The 12,283-nt window shown below is 40.2% G+C and overlaps 1 protein-coding gene across 9 annotated transcripts in view; it reads left to right on the top strand.

Annotated features, from left to right (window-relative positions):
• Positions 1-12,283, top strand: part of RPS6KC1 (ribosomal protein S6 kinase C1) — an 88,472-nt gene that overhangs the window by 36,099 nt on the left and 40,090 nt on the right. For all 9 annotated transcript variants that reach the window (XR_010883679.1, XR_010883680.1, XR_010883681.1 and 6 more), the window contains 2 exons: positions 2,679-2,797; positions 10,225-10,317. Coding sequence is in view for 6 of the 9 variants with exons in the window: in XM_067293063.1 (XP_067149164.1) it covers positions 2,679-2,797; positions 10,225-10,317 (212 nt within the window). In the remaining 3 variants the exon portion in view is untranslated. The remainder of the gene's footprint in view (positions 1-2,678; positions 2,798-10,224; positions 10,318-12,283) is intronic.

Here is a 12,283-nt window from a genome sequence, read left to right as displayed (position 1 = left end):
AGTTGGCAGAAAGGTCTCCTCTCTCAGTCATTTCTTTCACTCTAAGAAATTGGAACATATCCATAATATTGTAAGCTGAAAATGCACTGGATTTCTGACTGTACTTGGTCTGGGAAGAAGCTGGACAGTCCAAAGTATTTACCGAGAAAGGCTTTATATCCCTATCCAAGGAGGTAAAAATCACTTTTCCCCGCTACTGCAAGATGGGTAATAAGATTTACAATAGATCACCTTCAGCAGAGCTTGGAAGAGATCTTCAGTCTCTTCTGCTTATCCTCAATGGAGTCTCTGTGTTTGTAGTCATTATTGGGGAGGTGACTTATTTTAACAGAGTCAAAATGACTAGGACTAGATCATGAAAAGGTGATGTGGAAAAGAGCCTCTGCCTTGATCACTCTGTGTTTCATAGGGTCCTCACTCTCTGACTCTAAGGATTGCTTAAAGCAAGGGCAGGCGGAAACAGTCTTGCTGAGAGTCTGCGATAGAGGAACTTTCTCTATTGTTCCCTGAACTTTCTAGAGAGACCTAGTACTTACTTTTGTTATGGCACAATAATGCAAAATTATGTCAGAAGAAGCAACATTGGGGCCCACCTTCCTCATTCAGTATCTTTCAAGTGTTTTGGGAAAATTGAACAACCGGCCAACTTGCTCCTCCTTCTTTATTTTAATAGCACAGTCACTGTTTAGCCAAATGAGGTCAACTGAAGGATCAGGGGTTGTCCCTTATGCCTTTTCTGTGTCCCACCAAATTCCTGAGAGGTGCATGCATGTGCACACACACACACATGCGTGTGGCTGACCACAAACAGAGCAACGTGGACAGGAGGATAGTGCCTTTACAGACAGTTACGTAAACATGGACAGCACGAACAGCCCCCACCTTCTTTCTAAGCACTGCTGCTTAGGGAAAGACCCCCTGCTCAGGTCTGTCTGGTAGTTGGCCCTCAGACTCCTGCTCTCTCCAGTATCCAGCTCTCGGATGTTTTGTCCTGCTCGCCTGCTAGCTTGGTGTGAAGTCTGGTAGTGTATAATACACACAGGGAATAGAGAGCACACTCATACAGAAAATAGTGAGAAATAGAGTTTAGTAGGAAGATGAGACAGATTGTGGTGGTCAGGTGCAGGGCTCAGCCAGAGACATGTACAGACCAGCAGCCTGCTTACACAAAATTGGGCTATTTAATTCCCACCCCTCCTTTTCCCATGCTTGTTCCACCCTGAGCCACCTTGACCCCTCTCTTTCCCCACCTTTGATCTTTCCACTAAACATCTCATGATATTTTTCGTGTTCCCACAGTACTGAAGGCATCCCACAATAAGTTTTACACAGTCCCTCAGTCCCCCGCAGACATCCCACAAGAAGTTTGTTCTTTCCTATTAGACTCATTCTGATAACCCACAATAATTTTGTTTTTTCTTATTGGTTCCAAAGTTTCTGGTTGAACTTCTTCAAGGTTACACACAGTGGTTCCTGTAATGGTCCATCAATCAATGTCTTATGAGTTCTAGTCTTTGTTACTGTCTCTGTTATCTGCTGTATGTTAGGGTTTGTGTATCTGTGTGTTTAATTTATTACCTTTCCTGTTCCTTGCCTTGTCTTTTATGTTGAATAGCTGTTAGATATCCTTGCAGCCACAGAGATGTAACTACCTGTTTGAGCATAGGTTTGTGAGAGGTGCTGGGTTACACCTGCTGGTTCAGAAACCCGTCACAGCCCAGGCTGTATTTCTGCAAGTCTCTGTTGACCCTTTAAGACTGGAAGGGGCTGTCAGTGCCATACAAAATCTCTGCCGTTGCTCTGAATTCTAGGAGAGTTGTCTGTCAGTAATGTTCAGCACAGTGTTTTGAATTCTTTACAGTAACAATTGTGGCTCACAATCTTTTTATCTTTGCCTGGCCGTTGACTGATTGGGATTTTTTCATCGCAAATGGAGAATGAAGAGCTATTTTAACCATATGCTGCTTGCAATCTGAGTGCCTAAACATAAATTCTGAGATTTAGAGTAAACATAGAATTTGCATTATACTACAGTATTTTCATCTCTTGCAAATGTTTGGATAGATTAAGCGTAGCATAGAGGATGTTCAGCCATCTAGGAACTGAAGTTGTTGGTGTGAGCACTTCTTCTCTTTGTATGTCACCCTGGGCCAGGCAGAAAAGGAGCAGCCAGCATCAGAAAGCTGTGAGGGAGAGGTCTTGGTCTCTCTGATGTTGACTTCTTGCTATTGATAGTATTTCTGACTTTCCTTTATTGGTAGGGAAGTTCATGTAAGAAATATGGGAAAAAAGTTTTTTCATTGTTTCTTTGTAAGTTCCTTGCTGTATCTTCTGTAATTCATTTTTATTTTTGGATGCAAAGTCTGCATCAGTAGTTTGTTTCAGTTCTTACTTTTGTTATCACAGGAACATATACCAGATTGCGGAAAATGAGATAAGTATTTGTATTTACCTTAGTCTATAACAAGATTTAAATTTTATTTTTCATATAGCTTTCATATATCTTACATATTTCAAAGTTCTATGACTCTATAAGATGCATATTTGTAGGTTTGGTTATGATAAACACGAATAATCCAAAGTATATCAAGGAGGTAAAATCAAAGCAGTCACATGCTTTGATTATTTAGTACCTCTCTCTCTATAGAAAAAAAATAATGTTTTCTTCCTCTATTGAGGTGAATCAAGTCCAACTCGTCGTGAAGCAGTGAAAAGGAAGACTGCAGAATACCTTATGCGTGCTGAAAAAATTTCCAGTCTCTACCATAAACCCTCTGAAGATGCATCCATTTCTATGGTAGGTTTTAATTTTTTTTCCTGAACCAGAATTTGCTATAATTAAATTGCCCTGTCTTTTAGCAGAGCACATTCAAGCTTGGTGTTTAAAAACTAGGTAGAATTTTCACTTACAGGAGGCCTTAACAGTATTTTGATATTACACTTCTATTATGTTGCTAGTTGGTTTCATTTCACAGCATTTCATAGCATTATGAAGAAAGTGCTTGATTTAATCTGGGCCTGGGTTTTTAGCATGCTTTCCTTCTACTCTGCAGTTGATGATGTAAGCATTATTAGTAATGCTAAAGAATTGAAAGGTAAAATAAAAAACTCCCACTAGAACATAACATTTCTTCTGACTTCCCCATGAGAATATTGCTTGGTCCTGCAGGGAGCGGAAGGGCTGTTGGTTTCTTTAGCCTCATGGATAATGGTGCATCAGAACTGAGTGAAGCTCACTTGGGGGTTGGGGGTGGGGAGAGATGAATTTCTCACTAAATCAATGCTTAATTGAGCAAAGGGTCTTCCTGATCCCTTCAAATATCTATCTTGTTTGCGTTTGAGTCAGCAGCAGCTTCTTGATTTTTGAAGAGTTTCAGAAGCAATCCCCACCTTCTTAAGCAGCAACATCCTTATCTTTACTTGTACAAAAGACAAACAAAGCTTGTTCCAAGGCACCCTCAATAAATCCCTACTTTGCCCTTCCTCATCCAGTTCCTTTAGGACTTATCTGTTCTTTGCATTTTTACTGCAGTCTTGCTAAACTGTATGTGATTGTCAATGACTGCTTTCTTGTAGTAAATATAAAAGTTCCCAACTTCCTCTCTGCCTACATTTGTACCAGCTAAGGACAGAAAGGGCAGAAGATTATTGCTCCTCATTTCGCGCAGGTCTGAGAGTGCTTTAAGGAGATCACTGCTGCTAAAATGTGAAGCCTTATAAAATCCAACTGTCTAATAAGTAAATTAAAAAAGCAAAATCACTGATTTTAAAGGATAGCTTTTTCTATGATGAGAACCCACAAGCACATTTTTGAGGATGTTCTAAATGAGATATATTTTGTGAGACTTGGAGTCTTGCTGTTGCTATGAATTGTACTTTGAACAATACAGTACTTTGGACTGATATGAACTCCTAGTAGGTAGCCTTTCTTTGGGTCAAGTGCCCCTGAAAATGGGGAAGAATCTATATCGAATGAAAACTTTCGTATGTTTGGAAACCACAGAATAAGAAAAAAACCACGAACAAGCTATTTCTGCTTTTTTATAAGTTTAAAAGCTAATTGTGGTTGGGAAGAAGGAAGAGGTAGGTTGTATTTCTCTATGTGAACTTGAGAGGTAAAGTATTTCTTCTCTTAGGCTGTACTGAATATGGCAAGTGCCTTCTTTGCAGATCAAAAGGAAAGCAGATTAATCGAGATGAGACACCCCCCCACCTCCAAAAAGGTGAGAATAGAAGACCATTCTCCTGTATAGAAATCCAAAATTGACAAGTTAGGGCAAATCTCACCTTGCACCAGCAAAATCTTGCCCTTGGCTTAATCTCCTTTTTACAAAAAAAGCAAGGTTTCTACCATGTGGCTTTGTTTTTACTAAGTTTATACATGTATTTTAATTCCTTTTTTTAATTTGTTGCTCTTTGTGACATAGAAACCTGACTTTTATCTTAGAGTTTTGGAATTTGCTGTCATGAGGGACAGATGGCTCTGATGGGTCATAGTGACTGTGGTGGGGACCAATTGTCTCTGAGTTGATACCTGAAAATGAATAGGAAGAGGGGCCTTATCTGTCAAAGTTATTGTAAGCATAGTGATAGCATGTCGATTCTTGGTAGATCCTCTGTGCTTTGGCTTTCAGGAAAGTGTCTTAAGGAAAGTGAGGAATGTGACTCTGTCTGCATAGTGGTGGCTGATCAGACCTAAGTTGTTGCACCTTAATTACTGCTTTCCTCTTTATTCCCCAAGCTAGTTTATCTTGGGGTTTGTGTGAATTATTCCAGCCTGTGCAGACAAAGCTAAGCGCACTGAAATGACCTGCATCTCTATACGTGTGATTCTTGGAGGATATTCACTAGTGGAATCATACAGATATTTTGTGTGAACCTCAAAAAGAAATTAAGTCTGTAGGGTACAAGATTAGTGTGTATGCATCTTTGCACCTTCACTTTGCATTAGCTTGGGGTTTTTCTAGCTGCCATTTACATGCCTTTGGTCATGTTGGGGCAAGACTGGTCTGTTATCACTAGCACCTTCTACTACTGTAGGTTGTGCCGACTGATATCATCTTTTGTTCAAATGCTGGTGCTTGGCCAGGATATGTATGTGCATGTGTGTTTAAATAACTGTACAATGCCTTCTTTGCCACTTGGATCTGTAAAGAGGTTTCCCATTACTTGTTCCTTGCTGAAAGTACACTACAGTCTTTGAGAAGAACCACTACATTAGTATGCATATGAAGCTTTTACCAGAAGTATGGCCAAGTGTTGTTACACCTGGTAATTCAGCACAGTTGGAGCCATACAACTGAACTTGGTTTGCAAGAAAGTGAAAGACAAATACTGTGCCCTGGCAGTGCCAGTACCTATATTATGATGGGCAGAGTGTGGTTTTGTTGTGGGGAGCATGGTTTGTTGCAGGAACTTAATGGGCAGTGAGGGTGCTCAGACTGACTGGACCTTGGAGGACGAGGTCGGACCAGTAAGCAAGAATGGACTCTCAAGGCAGAGTGTTCTTGTTCATGACCTGATGTTACAAGGCAGAACTGTTTTGTCACCCGTGTCTAGTGTAGATAGCTTTGTTCTTCCTCTTGTGGCCTTCAAGGAACCACCACAGTGACCAGCATCAAACTGGACTCACTTTGCCATCTTAGACATGATATTTTACTTCTTTCTGGTCAACCATGTTAGAGAAAATCCACTGGGGTAGAGGTAAGCTCAGAAGTGCAGATTCAACTACTGTCCTACACCACTTGGCCTCTCAGAGGTACCAAAAGTTCTGACTGCCAGCCATGTGCTGAGCCAGGTGAAGCAGTCTCAAAAAACTATGCCTGATAAACATACCCCAAGCCAGCCGTTTGCCACTTGAACACCATGCAACAGTAAAGCGAAGCAGGTTATCTCAGAGACTATGGCAGAGGAAAGTGAGCTGTTCTGTCATGGCCAGAAATGCCAGGACCTGGCTGCTGGGAAGACCAGAGAACTGCTTACGATTTCCCTAGAGGCATAAGCCTGTCCTTTCAAAATTGAGAAGCAGAAATGATCTTTGATGCCATGGAAACCAAACAAAGAACAATAATAGCTTGTTACTCTTCTTGCCTTCAGCAAAAAACTAACAGTGTAGCCCTCAAGGATAGCATCCTTAGCAACTGCCTTACTGCTGTCAAGTCTGAGCGGTGAAGAGAGAAACACAAGAGGATGTGTTTGGAAAACTCTTGGCACTGTTAAAAAAAGGTTGTGGGCAGAGGGCTTAAGGATGGAGCGAGGTTTTCTTAAGGCTGAGAAGAAGCACAGGGAACTGACGCAACTGTGCCTGACCGTGAGCTGGGAACTCACTTGACAGGGTCTTGTAAACATCGAGAAAAGCTTTGCCATGACCCATAGGAGTAGGAGATGTGGAGGCAGCTTCTGGAGGTTGTAAACAGAGATGCAGTCCTTTTGGAAAAACAAGCTGCAGCAAACACTCTCCTCCTCCTCCTCTGGTATGGCCCGGCAGCCTCAAGGGCCTTCTTTGCAGCAAACCCTTGAGAACACTGTATAACAGCAGTGGCAGGCCATTTTGCAGTTACTCAGGCTGTATTTTCTCCTGTGACCCTTTCTGAACAGCAGCTCTCAGGAGCCACCTCCAAGCCTGAGTGGGAACTTGCTACAACAGCCTTGAATGACATGGGATGGACTGTCAGAAGGCTGCAGTCTTACATAGCTGTCCTACAGTCTTACATAGCTGTCAGCTGCAAGGCCCAGCACAGATACTCATACAGGCTATGGGTGCTTTTTAACTTTGTTGGTATTTTTATAATGTGTATCAGTTTCACTCTTTGGAACTATTTCTGATTGCATTTATGCCTAATTTATTATATTCAGAATTGCCTCATTTTGCACCATTATAAAAGCTGTTGTCTTTTAAAATGACAATTATTTTCAATTTTCAAAGCAGGTTAGTAGTGAAAGTCACATGCAAGCCTGATGCCCAAGCAGCAAAAGCCCAGTCTTCACCCCTTGCAGTTTTCATAAAATATCATGCTTCCTAAAATTCTCATTGTGTGCATGAAAATTACATAAAGTTTAAAGAAAATACACTACTATTGTCTTGTGAGATGTGAATTCAACATAAAATAGAAATTCAGTCTCAAGACTTCCCAGATCACATTCTGCATTCCTACCTGATTCTGATTCCAGATGTGCATGACCCCAGCTGTGTCCCAGCTTCAGGTTAGGGACAGTCAGTGGTGCTCTTGCCTTAGATGAGGTTAATGTGAGAGGCTCTTCCTCCTGCTTAGCTGGTTGGTGGTGTAATTCTTTCTCCCTCTCCTCTTACAACTGCTGGCACCAATGCTAAAGCTGAGGCAAGAGCTATTGCCATATATCATTATGTAGCTTGAAAAACTAGAGCTTTCAGAAGGCAAGTGGTGGCCTCAAGCTGCTGCGTCTTTGCAGTGAGCAGTATCACAATCAGCATCATCCTTTTCCATTTGAAATTAGCCCAGGCTGGACAAAAAGGTATGGTTGGAAAGGAACTGTAGGAGTTGGTGACACCGATCCCAAGCCAGATAATTTCCAGCTGCGCATCTCAGTGTGTAGTCTGGGGCTACTTTCACAATACGTAGGGCCCAGCAGTGGGACAGAAGATCCCTGGGATACCTCAGTGGTATGCTGAGCGTGTGGGCAGGTTGCTGAAGGCCTTCTGCAGGCAGAGGCAGTCTGCCGCTTTCTGTAGAACGTAAAGGTCTTAGTTCTAAAAGCAAGTTAAGCCTTTGACTTTTGGTTACCCTCCTTCCTATTTGCTTTTTTGTTCCTCTAGTTTTGACAAGAGAGAGCTGTTTTGTAGTTATTTTTCTTATCATTGGCTAGAAGCTGAGCTTGGATTTTTGCTCTGTTCAGAGAAGCAGACGGCTTCATATAGTGCTTAATTGCTATAGTTCTGGGAACTGGGTATTTAGAATTTGCTTCCGGCTTGCTTCACAACAGAATGTGATACCTCTCCATCACTGGGCTCAACTATTAGACTTTGCAACAGTGAAACCAAAGTACTGTAAAGAGTATAAAATAACCTGAAACTGATAAAAAAAAGGAGATGCTATGGGAGCTATGGAGATGTGGATGTGATTGTTAATCGTTTTAAGGTAAGAAGTGACTATGTAGAATGCGTATATGAAAAAACAGTTTGTGTGCACAGTATTACTGACTGTGCCATCACATAATATTTTAGAGAAGGACTCAAAAATATGTACTGTTTTATTTCAGGCTCTTCAGACATGATAGGTACAGAAGTCTGATTCTATAGCATTATTAGACAACTGTTAACTTTTGTAGAGATTTATGAAATTTACTCTTGGTTGAAATGCTATGAATAAGAGAAAATCTTAACAGCATAATTGTTGAGGATTGGTTATAAAAAGTATTAGCATGAAGATAGAAGTGGAAATCTTTTATAGTGGTCGAGAGGATTTGGAAAAATTCTCTTTCATTAAATGTATTCCTTTGAATACTTTTGAAATCTTGTCATGAGTAAACTGTGCACAACTCTTTGTTTCAAAGCAAATATTTTGCTATTGCAGATAAATTGCACACAGTTAAAACAAAATACAACCCAACAAAAGAACACCCCATTGACCCTCCAACAGTTCACTAGAATGTGTAACCTAAATTAGATTTGGAACAATAACTTCATATGTAATTTTTTTTCCTTCAAATGAATACCTTTTCTTTTAACTGCTGTCAGTGTTCTTGCTCTGCATCATTTGGTGACAAAACCCAGATGATAAGGCATAGGAGCCAGACAGATAAATGAAGGTAAATAATAAACTCTTTGAAAGATAGGGCCCAGTAGGTGAACACAAAAGAAAAGTACACTTTTCTCCATGCTTCTTCGCCATGTGTTTTTGACCTTTTCTGTTGAACTTTGCTGGCAATGCTAAAATGAAAATTGATTTTAGGAAAGATTTTGAGGGAAGAGAAGATGGTGGACTGGCAATATGGAATGGGACCAGGGGTGGGGAGTGTTTCAGGAAGGTGCTCTGGACATTGAGGACAGCACAGTAAAGATATTGGAGGGGAACAGGGAGCAAATGGAATACTTAGTTTAGGATGCACATTTTTTTCTGAGAATTTCTGATCATAAGGGAAAATTTCTTGTATTTCCCTGATGCTTAAGCATTTCATCCCAAGCATAACTGCTTACTAGCAAGTTACCTTTGTGTGATATTTGTTAAGTATTGTCTTAGGATGCTGACAAATCAGATAATCAGCTTTTGCCTTTCAGACACCTAAGAATCAAGGAGTTTCACCTTCATCTTCTTTACCTTTGTGTAATAGAAGTGGGCTTGGGGTGGCCGGGTTATGTTTAAAAAGAGTTCGACATTCAACACCTTTGCAAATGAAGTTACCATATTTGTGAGGAAGAGATTCAGATCTGTGGTTCTGGTAGAAGCTGCATGCTGAAATTTTGGAGAAGGATCTAAAGAATTCTCTCAGTTTGCAACTGGAAACTTCTGAAAATTTTTGTTAAAGTGCCAGAGTTGTATGTGATGCTTAAGAGGGAGATCTTTGTCCCAGAAGACTTCCAGTTGAAATATTGTTCCCTCCTCTGACATGCAAGCTTTGAGTTTATCCTGAGAAATTACAAAACACAGCATGGACAAAAATTCATGTGTATTAACTACTTGAATAGTCAACACCTGTAAATTCTCTTGCTATGGTGTTAATTTCTAGATTAATAATGTATTGCTGTCTTTTCTAAGGCAGTTTTGAGAATCATTTGTGTTGTGCACCTTGTTATTAAAAGGATTTCCTAGAGCTCACCAGAGAACAAGACAGCCCTGTTTATAATTCTATATTTTATGTTCTTCTAACTTAAAAAGGTTCTAATTTGTTTTTTCCTCTTCAGTGATCTCTGAATTATTTTGTATCCAGAATACCGATAAGGCTTTGATTGATTATTGGATTGGGGTGAGAATTCAGCAATTGATTGCCAAGTTCCATTAAGCACAGAAGGTGTATAAACTAATTATTTTTTCTTCTTAAAATTTTTGTTTTCAGTGTTATCTTGATTTTATTTACTTGCAAGTTGCTTTTTTTCCTCCACTAAGAACAAACAGCAAACTTCTCCTTTCATCTTCACTCTCTCTGATTTATGATAAATTTAGTTTCCTTCGGCCTGGCATTTGCTTCAGCAGGCAGTCTTCCTTCAAGTACCACCCTGATTGATGTATAATCTTTGATATCTTCCATTAGCCTCCAGGATCACTAAGTTCAAGGCCCTCTTGGAACCTAAGGAGCCCTGCCGAGGAACTGAAGGCCTTCAGAGTCCTTGGGGTGATTGACAAGGTAATTCTTCAGTGTCTCTTCAAGAGTTCAGTCATAAATCGACTGCATGCTGACATTTTGTCTTTGAAGCTGTGGATCTTAAGGATATGAAACAAAAGGGGAAAATGACTCAGATGCATCTGCACTTTAAAATAACAAAAGTAGAAGAAAAAAGGCTTTTATCTAAGCAATTCATGTAAGGTCATGCAAAATATATTTGAGCTAAAGGATAAGGTACATGTTTGGTGGCATTCAATATGATGAGGCCTGTTTTTTGAAAATGAAGTCATGGTTACAGTGCTGGGGTAAGGACGAGCTGATGTGTTTTCAGTTGAATAAACTGGTGGATATTTGAAAGGTAGAAGGGTAAAAATTCCTACTTTTGAACTATCACTTGAAATGGGTGAGGGAGGACTATTTGTTCTCCTTGATTGAAATCTGCAGCCAAGACAGAGATCCAACAGTAAAGGTAAGCTTATTTTTGGCTCATGCAAATAGTATCTACCAAAATCCCAGGGTAATATCCCTCTATAAACAGTAAAGGACCATACGGATTTTTTGCAAGCCTAATTAAGAGACCAGAAGAATTGTTGCATTAGTTTGATAATGCTGATTAGTTATCACCTTACCAAATACTTTTAAGATGATACGTTATTCTGCCATGTGGCAGTGACTTATGCAGACTGTAAAGGCTCATTTCCTTTTCACCATGCCATTCCCCTTGTGTCTTTTGACAATTCCTCTTGTCGTCCCTGGCGTGAGCATAGTCGATGTCAGGTCAGCTGACTCCTGTGTAGCTTGCCTCAGAAAAACTGTACCTGGTCTCTTAGTTCTGTATTTCTTCCTTTCTTTTTTTTTGTCAGGCTGCACCTAGCTGTGGAACTGTTTTTTGTTTTTCTTTCCCTGTTTTTTTTTTTTTTTTTGTAATTATGTGCATAAGTTGATAACTTCTCCTCAGAAGGCTGTATACATTAACTATTATGGTTGTTTTCGTGGCACATAAAGATTTCTCAGTTCTGACTTCATATTCATTGTATCTTCTTTCCTCTGTTGGAAGTATGGAGTTTAGCCAGCGTTTCCTCTGTATATGTATCAAAGAGCTAGGATTGAAAGAACACCTATCTGTTGGATTAGTAGCCACTAACTAGATGGCTGCAGTAGGCATGGACTTTGTGAATTGGTCTGAGAATGCGAGGCTGCAGAACTGTTGCGAATGAACAAAGACAGGCCTATGCTGGTGTATTCTGTTCTTGTATAAAAGTAATGAGCAGTGACTGGAGAAGGTGCTTGATCAGAATGAAGCTTTTTGGAGTCCTTGGAGTTATCAGATCTCCTAGATCTCTCTAAGTACAGTGCTAGCAAGTGTCCTAGCTGCTGGCAGGATGTATCCAGGGCTTTGAAGCAGAGCTGGGAAGAATCAGGATTCTGGTGGTGATAGAAATACAAGGTCTTTGTGTTGGAGACGTGTGTATGAGGAGTGTTTGGAGAGAATAGTCCTGTGCAGACAGCTGGTGTGCTTATGTGTAAACAATATCCTAGGGGTCAGAGTTAATGTTTAATTATTGTATGAAAAAGGAGCAATATTCTTTCAGGCGTCTTTGTACTCTGCATACCTGCTTCCAGACTCCTTATTATGTGTTTAATCTTACTCTGAGAGTGCTCTCTTTTATCATGTGTTTTTAAGTGTTCATAATGTTGTGAAGCAAATGAAAAGCTAATCTCAGTCAGTATAAGCCAGAATGTTCTGAGCATGTTTTATGTGGTTTTATAATACATACACAAAATGTGTGTGAATATGAAGCAAAAGGGGCACATGTATCTGTGTGCCAGAGACAATGTCTCTCCCTTTGGTTTAAAACACTTCTCGCTTCCTTCCTCACCATCACTGCTTTTTGCCTCCTTCCGCACTTGCATATACCCTAAGGCTCAAATCGTGGAGAAATCCAAATAGACGTGTAGGTTTCTAAAGCAAGGACCCTGACTGGAG

Source organism: Apteryx mantelli, chromosome 3 (assembly GCF_036417845.1).
Source record: "Apteryx mantelli isolate bAptMan1 chromosome 3, bAptMan1.hap1, whole genome shotgun sequence".
NCBI classification, from domain to species: Eukaryota; Metazoa; Chordata; class Aves; order Apterygiformes; family Apterygidae; genus Apteryx; species Apteryx mantelli.
This window is presented reverse-complemented; position numbering and strand designations above follow the sequence as displayed.